General features: G+C 46.9%; 1 protein-coding gene across 1 annotated transcript in view; it reads left to right on the top strand.

The window, feature by feature from the left end:
• The first annotated feature begins 4,636 nt into the window (after window positions 1-4,636).
• The window catches only part of LOC124805558 (putative methyltransferase NSUN7), a 159,669-nt gene continuing 141,405 nt past the window's right edge, over window positions 4,637-22,900 (top strand). The window contains exon 1 of the mRNA XM_047266125.1: window positions 4,637-4,871. Coding sequence (XP_047122081.1) covers window positions 4,637-4,871 — 235 coding nt within the window. The remainder of the gene's footprint in view (window positions 4,872-22,900) is intronic.

Here is a 22,900-nt window from a genome sequence, read left to right as displayed (position 1 = left end):
TTCCTTCTGTAGGTTCCCTCCACATTTCAACCTTCCTTACTTTGCTTACTACTTGTTTGCCGTCTGAACTCTCGATATTTACACAGCTGGCTCTGTTTACTCCGAAGGTTTCTTCAATTTTCCTATACGCAGCATCTATCTTTCCCATAGTCATGTATACTTGTACAACTTTGCATTTCCCCTGTAGCCGTTCCAGATTTGCAGTTTTGTATTTTCTGTCAGTCCCATTCTTTAGAGTCTGTATTCTCTTTTTCTTGTTTTATTAGCTGCATTTTTTATTATCTCCTTTCATCAATTAAATTCAATAGCTCGTGTGTTATTTATGATCATAGGTTTGTCTTTTTGTCTGTTGTCTTCACTATTTCCTCTCTTAAAGCTACTCATCCATCTCCTATTGTATTCCTCTCCAGTAGTTTAGTCAATCGTCACCTAATGCTCCTTTTGAAACGCTCTGTAATGTGTCGTTCATTCATTTTATTCAGGTCCCGTCTCGTTAGTTGACTCCGTTTCTGCAACTTATTCAGTTTTAGTCTACATATCACGACCAATAAATACCGGACGGAGTCCACATCTGCCCTAGAAATGTTGTGTAGTTTGAAATTTGGCTTCGACATCTCTGTCCTACCATTATACTGTTTAATCTATTTAATAGATTTACAAAATATGATGTAGTTCACAGCAGTAAAAATGCTACGGAGCAAAACTTTAAGAAATGTATCATGAGCGGCCTCCAATTAACCTTATGGATTCGTCATTATAAAGATTGCCAAGTAAAGCTGTTATCTGGATAACACAAGGAAAACCGATAATGTGAGAAAATAGTAATTGTTAAGTAATACGTATTCACTGTAATAATGGTATCACATGATTCCTTGTATTCCTCGGTCCATACGGTCAGTATCCATCTATACAATACAATAAATGTGGATCATTTAGTCCATAGTACATCTTTAATAAGGTATCTACACCTTCTGCGTTGAAATACAATGCTGTTTATTTTTTAAGATATTTTTTCTATATAATTTTCTCAAATCGTAAATCTGTTTATTGTCAAGCCCAGTAATTTTTACTCCCAATTCTTGTTAAAGTATTTTGATGTAATTTGTTTTCTATTAATCTATAAGGACTGTATTTTCACTTAAATATTCATTTGCCCTTTCTGTGTCCCAGATTGCTCATATTTCTAAGTCATTTATTGAGCTATTACTTGCGAGAAGTGACGTGTAATGTACTTACATATTTAATTTTTCGTTTACTGTCACTCCTATATCATGCACGTATAATATAAACAGTAGTTGACCCAGTATCGAGCCTTGCCACTTGAAAATCACATTAGAAAGGTTCCAGCATATTGTTTACCTTGCATCTTAGTTCCGTGTTTTGTTCTTTGTTTTCTACAGACGAGATCGGGTCACCCTAATGGAAGGACTTGGGTCCCCACATAACAGCTTCAGCGTTCATCATTTCTAATATATAAGTTGTCTTTAATAAAGTCAAACGAGATTTAAAAACAATCAACATTAAAATTGTCCGCCTCCAGTAGCTGAGTGGTAAGCCCGACAGAATGTCAATCCTAAGGATCCGGGTTCGATTCCCGGATGGGTCGGAGATTTTCTCCACTCAGGGACTGGGTGTTCTGTTGTCCTAATCATCATCATTTCATCCTCATCGACGTGCAAGTCACCGAAGTGGCGTCAGATAGAAATACTTGCACCCAGCGAACGGTCTACACGACGGGAGGCCCTAGTCAGACGACATTTACATTTACAAAAGTAAAATTGCCTGAACGGACTTTGGAAAAATGACTTTTAAGCAACTGCCACTAATTATGAGCCACCAGCCATCAACTATACACAAAAGTGCAGAATTTTAAAAACAATTAAAAACAGACAGTTTGTTAACTAAATGACCTTTAACATGTGCCATTAATTATTAACCTACTGTCACTCAGTAGACAGCAGAGGTACAGGATTTCAGAAACAATTAACAGTTACTGAATTGGCAGCTACAGTTAGCCACAATTCACTGATCAGCCTTTAACCGAATGACATTATTGAGCTGTTATTAATTATGAGTGGTGGAACCAACTGACTTTTAAAGAGTTGTTATTAATTATGAATGGTGGTTGCATGAACCTCACCGGGGGGGAGGGGGGGGGAAGGGGTTGGAAGGGGAAGAGCGTCATGTAAGGACATACATGGAAATTACTTAAATTGATTACTTAACTTGGACAGGATGGCCGCAGTCCTTCCATTGCTTGAGCCTGCAAGAGACCGGACTGCCTTCACTAACATCGAACTGGTCAAATAACCTTCAAGTCGCTACTATGTTTTCCAAAATAGCATGCCCGCTTATAGAAATCGCTCCGCAGGACATGCGATAACCGACAGTCGAAATCAGACTCTGCGCCTTCACGGGAGCCGATTCGTTCTCTCGTGTACCATCCAAACTCCAAGCCTCTCGCTCCTCTGGCTGACTCGCTCCTTGCACCACACACCACACATTCACTCCCCAAAACCTTCCTGCTTCGCGGCTTTTGTCCCCAGAGATGACGCCACAGGCGTACCTCCATAGTTATCCAGACAAAGATCGTCATCGAGGGGCGAAATCGATAGAAGGCCGAGACTGCGTGGCTTAATTAGATTGACTTCATTCCCCCTAATACCATATCTGTATAGTTCACCTAAAAATAAGCATGTGGCGTGGCATGCAGACTCAAGGCTTTAGAGATATCAAGGAACTTCGTCACCTAATCTCACTGGCTCACAACTACAAAAAACGTAGCGAAGGATAGTGTTGAACATTGATATACTTTTCAGACTTCCACGTGTAGCTAGCCTTGCAGTAGATGTCTCATATATTTTATATTCCATTTTTCAACGATGATATTCACTTTTTAAGTGCATCAGTCTTTTTTAAATTACAAACATTACTACAGAAAATTAAGTTTTTTTCAAATATCAAAACGTGTTCCAAGGCACAACATGGTCACATAACTACAATCAAATATTTTATCCAAATTTAAAGCGTTCGGTTGAAGAAATTCTTGTCAGTGCTGTGTTTAACCGTCTATCTGTTACATTATCTGGTGGAAACTAACACAAAATTGTTAAGACATTAAAAAAACCCACAAGGGAACATTCCCAAGTGTCTAAACGATCTTGATGAAATTTGGTGTATGTGTAGTGGGGCCAAAATTATGTAATAAGTTTTTTTGTTAATGCCCAATTTCACTTTTAAAGGGTAAAACATACCCCAAAGGGTAATTTGTCATATTGGATTTCGAGCGAATATCTTCGAAACGATCATATATAAAAAATGTTTCTGACATAAAAATTAAGATGCACTTAACATTCTTGTAAACCGCATAATCGAATTTTGTAATAAATTAAAATTTTGCAGAATACTCCACCAACATTAATTAATTTTGAAAAGTGAAAACCTTTGTTACAACATAAATTAAGAAGCTTTCAAGTTACATACACCCTTGTGTAATAAAGCTGGGTTCTGAAATACCATTTTTGGAAAATAAACTGTACACCATCTGTTTTCAGAGCATTTTCAACATACCTAATTAAAATATCTCAAGATTCATTATTAGTCTGATTATTTATTTTACTTATATTGGTTTTACGTATTGTTATTTTACCTTTTACATTCATTTTTCTTTTTTCAATTTACCGTTTCAAATACGTATATTTTGTTAGCTTAAAGTAACAAGTAACTGATTATTATGATATAGAATCATTACAGTAATAATAATATGTAAATAAGTGTTTAAAACGTAACTTTTCTTACGCCATACACCTGAAGGGAATGAAATTTCTTCACGTAATATACAAAACAGAGAACACAACATAAAACAAAATTCAGAAGGATTTCAAATTGTCGTGGGTGACCCTCTTAATATCCTGACCTGTATCAGGCATATTTCAGTACTTTGGTAATCCGTGGCGAAAAGAATTTATTATATACTAGTCATTGCAGCTTGGTTATATTGTTTCTCAAGTGGGGACTGACAACATAACCGTTCGAGAGAACTATATCTGAAAATCTTCTAACAAAGTTCTTCCGACATCGAAACCGTATACATCTCACGACTGTACCCGTGCCGTCGAACGCTTTGAGATCATCAGATGAACAAGATCCCCGTCCTCGGGTATGATGGTCAAAACGTTTTTTTTTTCGCTCTGACCACCTGCTTCACAATAGTTGTACACTGTTGGTGAGTTTGAAATGAGAATTCGAGAATTTCTTTTTGAAGCCCCGAATGACCTTGTGACAGCATCGAGATCTGGTAAACAAACGCCTGACCCGGTCAAAAGATATTTTAACGATGTTTTCTTTCCCAGTGAGAGAGAAAACTGTGTATTATTGTCAGATTCTTGTGGCTGTCAATTCTAATGCCACCAGAGTGCATCTCACGTAATGATCGCACAGACAAGATTAGATAAATTATGGCCTGTACGAAAGCATATCCATAGTCGTATTTCCCTCGATGTATTTTCGAGTGAAACAGGGAAGGGAACTAGCAGTGATACAAGACATTGTCCACCACGCAGCGCATGATGGCTTGCGGAATATGTATGCAGATGTAGATGTAGCTGTAGATGAGACTGTGTGCGATGGTGGCAGGATGGCGAGCCCGGTGGTGATGGCGCCGCCCGCGGAGACGCAGCCGCTGTGGGGGTGTGCGGGGGTGGCGACCCGCCGGCCGCTGGCGGAGGCGCGCGAGCGCAGGCCCGCGGGAAGGCCCGTGCAGGACATCGCCAAGGCGGGCTGCCTGCTGGCCGCGCCGCCGCTGCCCGTGCACTTCCAGGACGAGGAGGACATGCGACGCGTCTACGCCCTCATCTACGACGTCTTCCGCTGTAAGTCACGGCACAGCGCTGCTTGCCGACACAGATTTCTGTACACTTACCTGCAGTCTAGCAGTATGTACAGGGTGACAATTACTGAACTATATGAAAGAAACGTAAATTAGTTACAAACTACGGCGTGGACACACTTTATTCAACATGTAAACGTCACTACAGGTATTCGGATAGGTTATGATATATTCGATATGCTTGCCATCATTGGCGACGTTGTGGTGGAGACGAATAGCGAAATTCTGCATGACCGCTAAAAGTGTCGCAACATCGATGCTGTAGATGACCTCCTGAATGGCTGCTTTCAACTCAACAACGGCTTTGGGGTTATTGCTGTACACATGTCTTTAATATAGCCCCACAAAAAGGTGTTGCATGTTTTCAGATCCAGAGAATATAGCGGCCAATCGTGGACCATGCTACTGGCCTCTGGCTACCCCACAGCCAAAATGCGGTCCATAAAGTGCTCATCGAGGACATCAAACACTCTCCTGCTTCGATGGCATAGAGTTCCGTCTTGCATGAACCACATATTGTCAAAATTAGGAGCACTTTGGATAATGGGGTGAAATTATCTTCCAAAACCTTCGGTAGTCACCGTGCCATCTACGAGTGTCGCACCGATTATTCCCTGACTGGATATTGGACACCACACAGCCACCTGTTCAGGCTCAAGAGATTTCTCGATCACGAAATGAGGATTCTCAGTCCCCCAAATGCGCCAATTTTGCTTACTGACGAACCCATTCGAATGGAAGTGGGCTTCCCGTGCATGCGCATACTAATTCCCATCATGCCCCGCGACCAACCGTGCAGTTTGCACGTCCTAACGCAAACCGTTCGGAAGATTTTATTTCATATAGTTCAGTAATTGTCACCCTACGCATATGTGTAAGGGTTGGGTTGTTTAGGGGAAGGAGACCAGACAGCGAGGTCATCGGTCTCATTGGATTAGGGAAGGACGGGAAGGAAGTCAGCCGTGCCCTTTTCAAAGGAACCATCCCGGCATTTGCCTGGAGAGATTTAGGGAAATCACGGAAAACCTAAATCAGGATGGCCGGATGCGGGATTGAACCGTCGTCCTCCCGAATGCGGGTACTGTGTCTAACCACTGCGCCACTTCGCTCGGTATATTTGTAAGGTGTCTACTCTTTTCAAAAACCCGTTTTACAAGTGCTAAGTAAATCTATAGGGGGCGATCAAACAAGTTTTCGTTCGAAGGCCGTACAGTCCAGACCTGGTATGCCAACCAGTCAAAATCACCATGGCCATTGAGGCAACCACCTCACCCACGCTCCAGGTCTAAGATACCTGTTGTGGCGTAACAAGCTAGTTACGCCACATTGCGAGGTGAGCCGAAAGAAAGGCACACGTACACACACGCCGACTGGCGTCAAGTCTGGAACAGGATAACTATTGAATGGTAGCAAGAAAAGTACGTAGCTGTTTTATACTTAACTTTTATTCGTTGATGAATACAGCGTTCTTCTGGAGACATTTATACTATAACTCTCAAAGTAGGTAAGGCTAATGGCGCCTTGCTAGGTCGTAGCCATGGACTTAGCAGAAGGCTATTCTGTCTCTCGGCAAATGAGAGGAAGGCTTCGTCCGTATTGTCGCTAGCAATGTCGTCGTACAACTGGGGCGAGTGCTCGTCCGTATCTCGAGACCTGCCTTGTGGTGGCGCTCGGTCTGCGACCACACAGTGGCGACACGCGGGTCCGACATGTACTAAATGGACCGCGGCCGATTTAAGCTACCACCTAGCAAGTGTGGTGTCTGGCGGTGACACCACATTCCTCCCCCGCAAATCGGCGAACGGTCGTGAGATAAGGCTTCCGCCCGCCGTGGGGAGGACCCCATGTTGACGTATGCGATGAGGTGGGGAGCCTAACAACAGGCGAGGCTGTGCCACCCGCACCCGGCCATTCGGTCCGAGGGGACCTAGGAAACGCCTGAAAACCTAGTGCAGGGTGCACGTCAACATGCGGCGTATGCGCCCGGAAAGAGACAGAAGGGGCCGAAGGGTCGACCTCCATTGCGTCGGGGTATCCGACGCACGATGACATCATGTGGTCCGGAGCGGGCAAGAGTTCCATGGCGGAGGACAGCTGGTCACGGGACGCGATCGGCGGCGCGTGACCCAGGGAGGCGCTTGGCGGCTGCAGCGAAGCGTCGAATGCGGGTGGCGCCGGCGGGAGAACAGGCGGCGGCGGCGGCGGCGGCGGCGGCGGCGGTGGCTGCTGCGGCGGCGCGTCGCCATGGGGCAAAATGGAAGGCATCGTCGGTAACACCTGGGGATGAGGCGAGCCAGTAGACGGGTCCCCAGGACGCTGACCGGACGGCACTGTCGCTGAAAACAGACGGGGAGCGGCAGAACCCGTGCGACGACAGAGGCGCAGCTGATTGAGATGCCGACGCACCTCACCAGAGGCCCCCAAAACCAAATACATCGCGCGGCCGAGGCAGCGAAGAATGCGCCCTGCGAGCCAACGCCGTGAACCTCGATAGTTGCGATAAAATACAACGTCGCCTGGAGCAAAAGCAGGAGTCTGCCGCTGCACAGGAACCGGATGCGGCGGATGCAGCAAAGACATCAAGGTTCGATGAGGACGACCATGGAGCAACTCAGCCGGCGAGCGACCATCTCGGGGCTGAGAGCGATACGATGACAAAAAGAGCAACAACGCGTCCTCCCAAGAATGCAACTCTTTCAACTTCAACATCTGTGACTTGAAAGTCCGGACCAATCGTTCAGCGGCACCGTTTGACTGAGGCGAAAACGGCGCGGATGTCAGATGTTGAATACCATTGGCCTGGCAGAATGACTGAAATTCTGCGGACATGAATTGTGGGCCATTGTCGGAAACAATAGTCTGCGGAAGACCTTCAATGCAAAAGATAGCAGACAACGCTTGGATGGTGGCGGAGGACGTCGTGGAAGACATCCGGACAACAAAAGGAAAATTACTGAAGGCATCGACCAGAACCAACCATCGAGCATTCCAGAATGGACCAGCAAAATCAATGTGCAAGCGGTGCCAAGGGGAAGTGGCTTTTGGCCATGCAAAGATTTTCCGCGGCGGTGCGGATTGTTGTTCGGCACACGCCATGCAAGAAGAACACATATTCGTAATTGCAGCATCGATTCCGAACCAAGTACAGTGCTGACGAGGAAGTTGTTTCGTTCGCACTATACCCCAATGTCCTTGGTGAAGAAGCCGAAAAACAGAGGACTGTAACGAACGTGGGACCACGACTCTGGACTGATCATTATCAGAACGCAACAACAAAACACCACGTCGAACAAAAAGTCTCTCCTTGTGAGCAAAAAATCGGCGAACCAACGGATCCGCAATCCGAGACTTTGACAAAGGCCATGGCGTAGCAACAAAACGCAAAACAGTAGCAAGGACAGGGTCAGCAGTTGTGGCGGTAGCTACACGACGAAAATCAATCGGAAACGATTCGACCACTTCATCGGTTTCCGAATCAATGAACAGGCAAGCAAGTTCGGAAGAATCGAATGCTTTATCCTCAGCAACAGGCAAACGGGACAACGCATCGGCGTTTCCGTGCTTAGCAGTGGACCGATACAAGATATCGTAGCGGTACTGCGAGAGAAAAATAGACCAGCGAATGAATTTCTGCGCTGTACGCGGAGGTACAGGCTTGTTCGGATGAAAAAGCGATGTCAAAGGTTTGTAGTCTGTGATGATGGTAAAGTGACGACCATACAAAAAATCATGGAACTTAGTAACACCAAACACGGGAGCCAAAGCTTCTTTCTCTATCTGGGAATAATTTCTTTGCGCAGATGAGAGCAATTTTGACGCAAAGGCAATAGGGCGATCATGCGAGCCAACTTTGTGCGCAAGCACAGCACCGATCCCGAAATCCGATGCATCTACCATCAACAAAAGGGGTTTCCGGGGATCGAAAGGCGTGAGGCAAGTATTAGAAAGCAACGCCGATTTCAACTGGCGAAAGGCGCTCTCGCATTCCGTTGTCCAGACGAACGGAACACCGGTACGGCGTAAGCGATGAAGCGGAACTGAAATCGAAAAGGCATTGCGCACATTCACTCACACCTTGCGATTCTAAATCGTTCAATGTTCGTGCGACCTCATCACGCAATGCGTGAGTAACATTGCGCGCTCTGAAAAATTTCGGTTGCGCGTTTACTTTCAGTTCCAAATGTGCTTCATAGTTTTTAGCGCAACCTAAGCCTGGTGCAAAAATGTCTGCAAATTCGTCACACAGACGAGAAACTCTGTCTGAAGGCACAGTTTGATTCACTGATAGGACCTGATTTACAATAGACATGTTAAACAACTGAAATAAATCTAAACCAAACAAGTTCACTGCAGAAGAAGAACGAAGAACGTAAAATGACACAAGTTTTGTATGTCCCTTGTATGTGGCAAGAAGGCTGCACTGTCCTAACACAGGTATATTCTGTCCTGAATAACTATGTAACTTAACATTTGCGGCACGCAACGGAGGTGTGCCCAGTTGTTTGTACGTGTCGTGATTGAGCAATGAAACTGCAGCTCCGGTATCGAGCTGGAACGGTATGACCTTGCCATTAAAGTCCAAATCTACAAAAAGTTTATTGTCCTGCTGACGACAAGAGCGACTGTTTTGTGCAGTTTGAACAGACACTTGTACAGAAGCACTTGCTAATTGACGTGATTTCCGGCGACGTCGACGCACAGTTTGTGTGGGACGAACACAGTCACTGTTAGAGAAAGTGGCACTGGACGAATCGGAATTAACTTCATGAATGTCCATGGGCGAAGGTCCACGATCCTGAGTGTCCTTGGTTCGATTCCGGCGCAAAGCAAAGGGCCTGGAACGATTGTGTTTGTCTGATCTGAGCTTTTTCTGGCAAACACTTTGAACATGTCCTTTCCTATTACAGAAAAAGCAAATAGCTTGGCGTGACGGGCAATGTTCACACGAATGTCTAGTAGCACACCGCGGGCATGATTTCACTGCATTGGTGGGCTGGCACGGCACACCTGGTTTAGAGTGCGGCTGCAGCTGCGTTTGTGTGCGCGAGGGCAGTTGACCGGGCCGCGCAGCTCGCCCGGCGGGCCGGTTAATGTTACACACTGCTGGCGAAGTTTCAAAAGATTCCTGAGCACAGTCAAGTGTGTCTTGTCTATCCAATATGTCTATCACTTGTTGAAGGGAGGGATTAACTAGTTTCAAAATGTGCTCCCGTATGCGAACATCAGAAACGTTCTGTGCAATTGCATCATGTACCATTGTATCTGAATAAGAAAGGCCACAGTCACAGTCAAAGGCACAGTCCCTAGTAAGTCCTTGCAATGTTGCTACCCACTCCCTATTAGTTTGACCGGCCGTACGTTTTGTACGAAAGAGAGTATACCTTTTTGCAACTACATTAACTATTTCTTTGAAATAGGCATCTAAAGCAGACAAAATTTCCTCGTAGGACAGAGTTGCTACGTCGCGTCGGGGAAACAATTTCACTATCACACGGTATTTGGACACACCGACACAAGAAAGCAAAAACGGCTGCCGCTCATTACCTTGAATTCTGTAGGCGGCTAGATGGAAGGCGAACTGTCGGGACCATTCTGTCCACGATTCGTGCGCTGCATCAAAACTGCGAAACGGCGGTGCAACTGCATGTTGTGGCTGCGGTAGCGGTGAAGCGGCGGCTGCCGCATCGGTTTGAATGGCACGTTGACCCTGGACGAGCTGTCCAAGGGCATCCAATAACGCCTGCGTCTGCTGATTCTGCAAGCGATAAAATTCGGACAGTACATCTGGAGATTGTGGCGAAGCCATGACACAAATAAATCAGAGCAAAGCAGGGAGAAAGAACACGATCCTGTAATCCTCTTTGAATCCTCGTCGTCAATCTGTTGTGGCGTAACAAGCTAGTTACGCCACATTGCGAGGTGAGCCGAAAGAAAGGCACGTGTACACACACGCCGACTGGCGTCAAGTCTGGAACAGGATAACTATTGAATGGTAGCAAGAAAAGTATGTAGCTGCTTTATACTTAACTTTTATTCGTTGATGAATACAGCGTTCTTCTGGAGACATTTATACTGTAACTCTCAAAGTAGGTAAGGCTAATGGTGCCTTGCTAGGTCGTAGCCATGGACTTAGCAGAAGGCTATTCTAACTGTCTCTCGGCAAATGAGAGGAAGGCTTCGTCCGTATTGTCGCTAGCAATGTCGTCGTACAACTGGGGCGAGTGCTCGTCCGTATCTCGAGACCTGCCTTGTGGTGGCGCTCGGTCTGCGATCACACAGTGGCGACCACCTAGCAAGTGTGGTGTCTGGCGGTGACACCACAATACCCATTTGGTAAAACACCAAATCCTGCTGCGTGATGAACTCCTTAAATGCCTACTGAACATCCTCCTCCAACAGGAATCGTCGGCCCTTCTTTAAAGGATCAAAGGTGTAATAATCGCTCGGGGAGAGAACAGGAATAAAGGGGAGGTGCTAGTGTGTCCTTCACTTGAGTTAGCGTAACTTCAGCGTTTCGACATTTGCGGTACGGGGACGTGCGTTATAACAAGTTACCATTTTGGCACTTTTCCCCTACGTTTCCCCTCAATAAGACGGCGTAATTACACATTTTTCATTCGCCGATCGGTGTCTACCGTTATTCGTCCTTCTACAGGCATGAAAAGAATAACAGCACGATGGTCTTGTTTTCACGCATTTGGTAAAACGTCGCCGTAAATCACCATTCCGCTTGTGCCGTAAGCGCGTCGCTAATACATGAATGCCACACTAGTCCCTTGCCTACATGTCGGTGCTAATAAACTACTGCCCATTAAAATTGCTACACCACGAAGATGGCGTGCTACAGACTCGAAATTTAACCGACAGGAAGAAGATGCTGTGATATGCAAATGATTAGCTTTTCAGAGCATTCACACAAGGTTGGCGCCTGTGGCGACACCTACAACTTGCTCACTTGAGGAAAGTTTCCAACCGATTTCTCATAAACAAACGGCAGTTGACCGGCGTTGCCTGGTGAAACGTTGTTGTGATGCCTCGTGTAAGGAAGAGAAATACGTACCATCACGTTTCCGACTTTGATAAAGGTCGGGTTGTAGCCTATCGCGATTGCGGTTTATCGTATCGCAACTTTGCTGCTCGCGTTGGTCGAGAACCAATGACTGTTACCAGAATATGGAATCGGTGGGTTCAGGAGGGTAATACGGAACGCCGTGCTGGATCCCAACGGCCTCGTATCGTTAGCAGTCGAGATGACAGGCATCTTATCCGCATGGCTGTAACGGATCGTGCAACCACGTCTCGATCCCTGAGTCAACAAATGGGGACGTTTGCAAGGCAACAACCATCTGCACGAACAGTTCGACGACGTTTGCAACAGCATGGACTATCAGCTCGGAGACCATGTCTGCGGTTACCCTTGACGCTGCATCACAGACAGGAGCACCTGCGATGGTGTACTCAACGACGAACCTGGGTGCACGAATGGCAAATCGTCATTTTTTCAGATGAATCCAGGCTCTGTTTACAGCATCATGATGGTCGCATCCGTGTTTGGCGACATCGCGGCGAACGCACATTGGAAGCGTGTATTCGGCATCGCCATACTGGCGCATCACTCGGCGTGATGGTATGGGGTGCCATTGGTTACACGTCTCGGTTACCTCTTGTTCGCATTGACGGCACTTTGAACAGTGGACGTTACATTTCAGATGTATTACGACCCGTGGCTGTACCCTTCATTCGATCCCTGCGAAACCCTACATTTCAGCAGGATAATGCACGACCGCATGTTGCAGGTACTGTACGGTCCTTTCTGGATACAGAAAATGTTCGACTGCTGCCCTGGCCAGCACATTCTCCAGATCTCTCACCAATTGAAAACGTCTGGTCAATGGTGGCCGAGCAACTGGCTCGTCACAATACGCCAGTCACTACTCTTGACGAACTGTGGTATCATGTTGAAGCTGCATGGGCAGCTGTACCTGTACACGCCATCAAAGCTCTGTTTGACTCGATGCCCAGACGTATCAAGGCTGTTATTACGGCCAGAGGTGTTTGTTCTGGGTACTGATTTCTGAGGATCTATGCACCCAAATTGCGTGAATATGTAATCACATGTCAGTTCTAGTATAATATATTTGTCCAATGAATACCGGTTTATCATCTGCATTTCTTCTTGGTGTAGCAATTTTAATGGCCAGTACTGTAGTTCAATAATTGTCACCCTGTGTATATGTGTAAGGTGTCTACTCTTTTCAAAAATCCGTTTTAAAAGTGCTAAGTGAACCTATAGGGGGCGATCAAACAAGTTTTCGTTCGAAGGCCGTACAGTCCAGACCTGGTATGCCAATCAAGCAAAATCGCATGAGCACTGAGGCAGTCACCTCACCCTCTCTCCAGGTCTAAAATACCCTTTTGGTAAAACGAGTCCTGCTGCGTGATGAAGTCCGTAAATGCTTGCTGCACATCCTCGTTCGACAGGAATCGTCGGCCCCTTTTTTTAAGGGACAGAAGGTGTGATAATCGCCCGGGGAGAGGACAGGACTAAAGGGCAGCTGCTGGAGTGTCCTTCACTTGAGTTAGCGTAACTTCTGCGTTACGACATTTGCGATATGGGGGCGTGCGTTATAACGAGTTGCCCTTTTGGCAGTTTTCCCGACGTTTCGCCTCAATAGCAGACCGTATTTACACATTTTTCATTCATCGATCGGTGTCTACCGTTATTTGTCCTTCGACAGGCAGAAAAAGAATAACAGCACGTTGGTCTGGTTTTCACGCATTTGGTAATACGTCGCCACAGTTCATCTTTAAGCTTGAACCGTAAGCTAATACACCAATGCCACACTAATTCCTTGCCTATATGTCGATGCTAATATAACCGCATCGGCGTCGCGCTACGTTGCATATACGCTAAGCCACGCCTTCAAACGGAAGCATCTTGATCGCCCCTTGATTTTGCCGTGATAAGAACAATCTGTCTTATGAAGAGACCAGTTATTACCTATGTAAATACAGGGTGACACACAAAAACGGGAACATTTCCACAATCTAATAAAACTAGAAGTGATGAAGGAAAGAAATTGCGTTCATAACATTTTAAGTCTTACAGCTTTGCCATTTAAGAAACATAGATGGCATTTTTCATTTTTTAAAAATTACGTCCTTTAAATGACATCCTCCTGTACGAATACATTCGTGAAATCTGCTGTTGAGATTCCTCACTGGCCGCTGCAACATCTCAGCTGAGATACGGTGAATTGCATCGCGAATTCTCTGCTTTAATTTATCCAGGGTTCTTGATCGTGTCGTGTAGACTTTGCTCTTAAGGTAGCCCCACGAAAAAAAAAAATCACAAACGGATAAAACTGCCGATCTAGGGGGCTCTTCCATCGTGTTTTTCCTCCACCTACCCACTTCTTGACTCCATTTTCTCCCCCGAGTCCTTATTCTTTCCCCTCCACTGTCTTCCCCACTCCTTTCTCGCCTCTGCCCTGCTCCCGCACTTGTCTCTCTCCTCTCCCTCCATCGGCTACCCCCTTCCCCCCCTTATCTTTGCAGGTCCTCCCCCCGCATACCCATATGCCTTCATACTCTATAGTGCAGTGTTTTCTGTGAGTGTTCAGTGTTGTGGGTCTCCTTTTTCAAGAGTTGCGAACAGAAACCAGACTGTCGCCATGTTTTTTTTCATTTTGCCTGTCTATTTCCTAAGTGTTTTTAATCAGCATCACTGACCCCTTTGTTTTTATGTTTTCTTCACAACTTTTTTGCCATGTACCGGTTTTAAATAGTCACCGTTTTATGACCACCCTCGGGAGGAAATCGAATTACAATAAAGAAAAAAAACTGGAATAGCGTCTTTCCTAGCAGCAGCACTGACGAACTTACCTTTAACTGGGTAACTGGCTGTAACTGCAGGCACTAAGCAGGAATCTATACTATTATAAAATTCGATGTACATGTGTGTAGCTATGTATGTACACTCCTGGAAATGGAAAAAAGAACACATTGACACCGGTGTGTCAGACCCACCATACTTGCTCCGGACACTGCGAGAGGGCTGTACAAGCAATGATCACACGCACGGCACAGCGGACACACCAGGAACCGCGGTGTTGGCCGTCGAATGCCGCTAGCCGCGCAGCATTTGTGCACCGCCGCCGTCAGTGTCAGCCAGTTTGCCGTGGCATACGGAGCTCCATCGCAGTCTTTAACACTGGTACCATGCCGCGACAGCGTGGACGTGAACCGTATGTGCAGTTGACGGACTTTGAGCGAGGGCGTATAGTGGGCATGCGGGAGGCCGGGTGGACGTACCGCCGAATTGCTCAACACGTGGGGCGTGAGGTCTCCACAGTACATCGATGTTGTCGCCAGTGGTCGGCGGAAGGTGCACGTGCCCGTCGACCTGGGACCGGACCGCAGCGACGCACGGATGCACGCCAAGACCGTAGGATCCTACGCAGTGCCGTAGGGGACCGCACCGCCACTTCCCAGCAAATTAGGGACACTGTTGCTCCTGGGGTATCGGCGAGGACCATTCGCAACCGTCTCCATGAAGCTGGGCTACGGTCCCGCACACCGTTAGGCCGTCTTCCGCTCACGCCCCAACATCGTGCAGCCCGCCTCCAGTGGTGTCGCGACAGGCGTGAATGGAGGGACGAATGGAGACGTGTCGTCTTCAGCGATGAGAGTCGCTTCTGCATTGTGCCAATGATGGTCGTATGCGTGTTTGGCGCCGTGCAGGTGAGCGCCACAATCAGGACTGCATACGACCGAGGCACACAGGGCCAACACCCGGCATCATGGTGTGGGGAGCGATCTCCTACACTGGCCGTACACCACTGGTGATCGTCGAGGGGACACTGAATAGTGCACGGTACATCCAAACCGTCATAGAACCCATCGTTCTACCATTCCTAGACCGGCAAGGGAACTTGTTGTTCCAACAGCACAATGCACGTCCGCATGTATCCCGTGCCACCCAACGTGCTCTAGAAGGTGTAAGTCAACTACCCTGACCAGCAAGATCTCCGGATCTGTCCCCCATTGAGCATGTTTTGGACTGGATGAAGCGTCGTCTCACGCGGTCTGCACGTCCAGCACGAACGCTGGTCCAACTGAGGCGCCAGGTGGAAATGGCATGGCAAGCCGTTCCACAGGACTACATCCAGCATCTCTACGATCGTCTCCATGGGAGAATAGCAGCCTGCATTGCTGCGAAAGGTGGATATACACTGTACTAGTGCCGACATTGTGCATGCTCTGTTGCCTGTGTCTATGTGCCTGTGGTTCTGTCAGTGTGATCATGTGATGTATCTGACCCCAGGAATGTGTCAATAAAGTTTCCCCTTCCTGAGACAATGAATTCACGGTGTTCTTATTTCCATTTCCAGGAGTGTATTTCCCACATCCCCTAAACCATTGGATTGATTTCAACCAACCATGGTACATATATCATCTACTATCTGTAAATAACCTCTGTAGGTGTAAAACCATCTACATATCAAAGTAATGGGGTGAAAAAACAGCGTAGCCGACGACACGCGAATACCCAGACTTTATACTGGGTGGTCCATTGATCGTGACCGGGCCAAATATCTCACGAAATAAGCGTCAAACGAAAATACTACAAAGAGCGAAATTTGTCTAGCTTGAAGGGGAAAACCAGATGGCGCTATGGTTGGCCCGCTAGATGGCGCTGCCATAGGTCAAACGGATCTCAACTGAGATTTTTTTTTTAATAGAGTCCCCCATTTTTTATTACATATTCGTGTAGTACGTGTCGAAGAAATTCTCTAGAACGTTTTGAAGAAGAGAAAGATGTGTGCAAAGTTTGTCTCGCACACCTTGACTCCCGACCAGAGACAACGGTGCGCAGACGTCTGCCACGACTTGATTGCATTGCAAAACGTGGACATTTCTTCTCCTGAAAAAAATCATCAGCGTATAATCAGTAGGAACCTATTACGGCCGGTCGGTGTGGCCGAGCGGTTCTAGGCGTTTCAGTCTGGAACCGTGTGACAGCTACGGTCACAGGTTAGAAACCTGCCTCGGGCATGAATTGTGTGATATCCTTAAATCAGTTAGGTTTAAGTAGTTCTAAGTTATAGGGGATTGATGACCTCAGATGTTAAGTCCCATAGTGCTCAGAACCATTTGAACCTACTACGAAAAGAAAAAAAGTCTAGAAATTCACATGAGAGGTGCACCCGTCTGCCCCTACCACTCACGCTCGGACGTCGACTTCAATCAGCACTAGGCTATTTTGTGATGATTGGATCGCCCCTCAAGATGCGATACGTAATGCTCACGCTACCTACGGACAAGGGGGGACTCGGACTTACGAATGTTCACTGCTGAGCGACGGCGCTCCTTCTCGCCACGATGTACAAGCAATGGCGTAGCGAGGGGTATTCCCTTACATCCCGCCTACTGGATCTCCTGGTTCCAGCGTCCCTCACACCTCCGGTGGCGGCGGGCAACATTACGCCACATTTTGCGCATGAATCAACATTTATCGTGGAATTTATGTTTGACTGCTACGACAGATAAGTCGTACTGTCATTGAACTCAAACACCCCAGGTTGCATTGGCCGACGATTTGGAGACATGTGCACCAAAAATTCCTTCCCACCTTCGTTCGAGCACTGTGGTTCTCTGTCGCCAATGGCAAGTTCAACACCAACCAACGGCTCCATGCAATTGGACTACTGGACACTCCATCGCCAAGTGGATGACGACCATCACCGCTTAACTTGTATCGCGGTGGAGGACGTCTGGCTCCTAGGAAGACAGATGGTAGCTTGCTACCTCCGTGTGACCCCGCAACATGTTACACCTGCTTCCTTCTTACATCCGGAGAGTGACTACTTTCCGGAGACTAAATCACAGTCGATCATCTGGGCCAAAGGTTGGACGATCGCGTACCTCTATGGGGATGCTGCCCAGTCGCGACTTGACTTTTGGTATTTCTTGCAGCAAGCCCACAATGAGGTTCATAGATGGTCACACTATCGGAAAACCTTTGCCAACTATCTTCAGGCAGTCTTCCTCGACCCACCACGCAGTTGGGATGTGCCGGGTGCAGTCGGTGTGCACATTTGACAGCTGATAATGAACCTCACGCTTCTCTCATCACTCAATATGTAATGCACTATACCATGAAATGATCTACATGTTCCTTTTAACAGAGTGATCTTTATTGTAAATAAATAAAAAAATCAAACAAACTATCCCTGTTCCTTTAAATTTGTGATTTGCACTACTTAAAAAAAAAAGTGGTCAGCGTGACAGACTGTCAGTCCTAAGGGCCCGGGTTCGATTCCCGGCAGGGTCGGAGATTTTCTCCGCTCAGGGACTGGGTGTTGTGTTGTCCTAATCACCATCATTTCATCCCCATCGACGCGCAAGTCGCCGAAGTGGCGTCAAATCGAAAGACTTGCACCCGGCGAACTGTCTACCCGACGGGAGGCCATAGTCACACGACATTTACATTTATTACCAACTTATTTTGTATTAATGCAGCCTCTAAACGTATTGGAATGATGTGGTATGTAAACGTAAGTGTGTGTGTGCGTGCGCGAGCGCTCGCTCGCGTTTCCCTCCTCCACCAGGGCGGTTGAAAATTGCTGGATGGTCGCTGGTGTATGTGGATGTGCTGAAATACGTCTACCCAACGCATCCTATACGTGTTCGACGCGATTTAAGTCGGGGAAAGTCCATTCGTCAAATATCCTCTCGATCCAAGAGATCCTCCATGTACGTTGTTCGAATCGGTCTCCCATTGTCATGCATAATACTTAAATCTGGGCCGAATCACACCTGAAAAGACGCATGTGGGAAAACAGTACACTGTCACAATATTTTTTACTGGTGAGTGTACCATGTTCAGAGATCTGGAGGTCAGTAAGCAAATGCAACATTAGGCCTCTAAACATCATAATACTTGGACCACGAAAACGACCATGATTGACAATGTTCCTGGGCGCATTACGTATTCCCACGCCACATGAGGGTACGTCCAGAAACACTACTCAGATAGAATCTACTCTCATCCGAGAAGAACACGCAACGTCAGTCCACGATCGAGTCCCTGCGCTCTCGAAACCGTCAGGCGCAAACGGTGGCACCGATGTGGGATGTCAACGACACACAACGTACTGGTCGTCGGGAAAAGATACCTCTCCATGCAGTCGCCTTGCCGCTGTGAAGCGTGAGATTGCGTGCCTTGCAGTCCCGTTATATGTGGTAGCAATTGCACCCGCTGTTTGACAGAGGTCCCTTCTTGCCTGTTACACAATGTAGCGGTCATTTGCTGCTTTAGTTAACCGTGATCGACCACCTCCTCTGCTTCGGGCAGCAGTACCTGTGGTTCGGAACTCTCCCCATGCACGTGAAAAATACTGCGAGCAATACCAAACTTCTGGCTGCACTCGTCACACTTCAGTCTTACTGTTCCCGATGATTCTTCCCCGTGTGAAGTCATCCATATATTACAAAACTGTTAAGGCTTTCGTGGCCACTTGTTGACAAACTGCTTATTGGCTCCTGTCTCGGGTTCTTCGGCCGACGTTCATCTAATGATTTTACTGACGTTTCGCCAGCACGAATGGCTGGCATTGTCAAAGTTTCACCATGCATTGCCGGTGGTGAACTGGAGCCGAGCTCGCGGCCGCAGACTATATGTACCTGGCGCGCCAACGTCCGAGGGCTACTCCGCGGTCATTTCCGGTGTGGTTCTCCTCTTGCTACTTAAGACGGTCGTTCGCTGCAGTACGGGAAGCCAGTATCCGTTTACCTTAAGGATTTCCTCTTTCTTGTTGAAACTGTTCGCGTGATTTTGTATTTCTACAGCTTCTCTGAACAAGCGCGTGTGATAGTGCTTATCTACAGCCAGAACTGCCGTGTCGGCGAATTTTATTACGTGGTCGGTCTCACTCAGTGCGTGCTCTGGCACGGCCGATTTCTCCACCTGCCCCAACCTGCAATGTCGCTTATGCTCTTTGATCGTGGTGTTAATTGATCTTCCAGCCATTCCAACATAAACTTTTCCGCAAGTGCATGGTATACGGTATATTCCCGACATTGCAAGTGGGTCCCTTTTCTCCTTCGCCGATCTAAGACACTCTTTGATCTTCTTTGTAGGTTTTAAAATCGTATTTACACCACATTTGCGCAATATGCGGCCGATTCTGTCAGTCACTCTGTCAATGCATGGCAGAAAGGTCGTACCCGACAGTTCTTTTTCTGATTCCTTACTTCGCCGAGTGTTTGGCTCTGTTACACTTCTAATACAATTTGTGGAGTACCCATTGCTGCTCAGAGCACTTTCCAGGTGTTGCATTTCTCGTCTGAGGTGCTGCGGCTCACATATTCGTCCTGCTCTCGTTACGAGCGTATTAATCATGCCTCTTTTCTGGCTCGGGTGGTGGTTTGATAGTTTGTTCAGGCATCAGTCCGTGTGTGTCGGTTTTCGATACACGCTGTGTCCCAGGTTTTCGCCGTCCCTTATGACCAGCACATCTAGAAATGGCAGTTTCTTGTCCTTTTCTACTTCCGTGGTAAATGTTATGTTGGTATGGAGGCTGTTCAAGTGCCTTAGGAAGTCACCGAGCTGTTCTTCACCATGGCTCCACACCACGAAAGTATCATCGACGTACCTGTACCACACCTTAGGTTTGCAAGTCGCCAAGTCCAGTGTCTGTGCTTCGAATTGTTGCATGAAGAAGTTGGCCACCACTGGACTAAGAGGACTACCCATGGCGACGCCTTCCAGCTGTTCGTAGAAATCGCCATTCCACGTGAAATAGCTCGTGGTGAGACATGCATGGAAGAGCTTTTTGATGTCTTGCGGGAAAATGGAACCGATGTGCTCCAGAGCGTCACTGAGTGGCACTTTCGTAAACAACGAAACAACATCAAAGCTGACAAGGATATCGTTTGGTGCAAGTTTCAGTTTCTTCAGCTTCTCAATGAAATGTCCTGAGTCCTTTATGAATGTGTCGGTCTTCCCCACGTGTGGCTGGAGCAGAGAGGCCAAGTGTTTTGCCAGTTTATACGTCGGTGAGCCAGGAGCTCTAACTATCGGTCTCAGTGGAACGTTGTTCTTATGGATCTTGGGTAATCCATACAGCCGAGGTGGTAGGGCTTCTGTGTTGCGCAGTAGCCAATAAGCAGTTTGTCATCCATATATTGTCTACGAACCGTTTTGTAATGAAGAATACCACCATAGTGCACCGTAAATACTCGATGATTGACACATACAGTTTTTTCCTGTTCCTTGAACTGCCTCGTGCTGCAGAGCAACCACCATTTGGCGCCACAGTCTCGCTGACCTCAAGCCATGTCATGTCCAGCTTTATGTGCACGACTGGAAGACCTCTCGCAACACGGTCCTGCACATTCATTCATTTCCACCAAACAATTAATATGTTGTTATTGTATCTAAGTTTTACAGAGCAGTGTAGTAACAAAAGGGAAGCTACTTCCCACATTGCCTTCGTATGTTGTAGACGACGTCGAGCAACGTCTTCAGCATCCCGTTCCTACAAGGAATAATTGAGACGAGAGGAATAAATAAAATACACAATGAAAATAGACGAGCCAGCTGGGCTCGCCAGTTACTATCTGATGGCAGCGGCAGTGAAGTGGCGTGCCAGGCCGTGAGAACTTGTCGCGTGGGGGGTGGCGGCGCACGGCAGACACGAGAGGTTAGAATCACGCGATAACGTCACGCTGCGGCTGTGAGCACTGTACGGAGAAGTGGCACAGCAGGGCGGCAGGCTCGCTCTGAGATTACCAGAGAGTTAACAGCATAGTCTCTAGTGTTGCTTTCTGCACATCAGCCAGAAAGAAAACAAGCAAGCAGAAAAAGCTCCGAGAGTTATCACATAACAAATTCAGAGGCGTTATATTTCAGCATACTTTCGTAGAAATACATCAGTCTATTTAGTTATAATTCATTCAGGACAATAATTATTTTTTCAAAATTCTTCAATTAAGGTTCTGTATCGGAAACCATTATTAAGAATCTATTTACGATATTCAGCAGCTTGCAAATGATAATTACAAATGTTCTTCTAAAATGTTGAAGACAGTTCCTGCTTACTACCAACAAATATTTCCTATACTCATGTTGGTCACACATACTGAATAGTTGTTTACTAAGGTGGACGGTTCAAATGGCTCTGAGCACTATGGGACTTAACTTCTGAGGTCATCAGTCCCCTAGAACTTAGAACTACTTAAACCTAACTAACCTAAGGACATCACACAAATCCATGCCCGAGGCAGGATTCGAACCTGCGACCATAGTGGTCGTGCGGTTCCAGACTGAAGCGCCTAGAACCGCTCGGCCACACAGGCCGGCAAAGTTGGACGGAGCTACGATGTGTACATCTACGAGGAACGTCCCGAAAATAAGTTTCATTACTGTTTTTCACACATGAACTTTATTGCCATAATGAAATATACCATAGCATCCCGAACTATATAATTTCCGTAGTCGTCACCGACTTTGAAACATTTATCGTAGCGTGAAATCAATTTGAACAAACGACACTAGTACAACTCGGTGCTCTGTGATACAAGCAGTTGTCGCACAGTGTGACACTTTGAATTTCTTTTCATCACTGGTGAACTGCGGTGCTTCCGCGATACTGAGGCCGCTTTTGATTCTAGGATAAAGTGGTACACCGATGTCTCATCGTCTGTGGTGATTCTCAACAGGAACTCATTTCCCTCTCGTGCATAACCCTCACATGGTTCAAATGGCTCTGAGCACTATTGGACTTAAAATCTGAGGTCATCAGTCCCCTAGAACTTAGAACTACTTAAACTTAACTAGCCTAATGACATCACACACATCCATGCCCGAGGCAGGATTCGAACGTGCGACCGTAGCTGTCACGCGGTTCCAGTCTGAAGTGCCTAGAACCGCTCGGCCACAGCGCCCGGCGCCCCACACGTGATCGAGACTGACTCCAATTCTTGCACTCTTGTGGTCCAGGGTCA

This window comes from Schistocerca piceifrons, chromosome 7 (genome assembly GCF_021461385.2).
Source record: "Schistocerca piceifrons isolate TAMUIC-IGC-003096 chromosome 7, iqSchPice1.1, whole genome shotgun sequence".
NCBI lineage: Eukaryota > Metazoa > Arthropoda > Insecta > Orthoptera > Acrididae > Schistocerca > Schistocerca piceifrons.
Note: the sequence above shows the minus strand (reverse complement) of the source record. Positions and strands in the feature narration are given on the sequence as shown.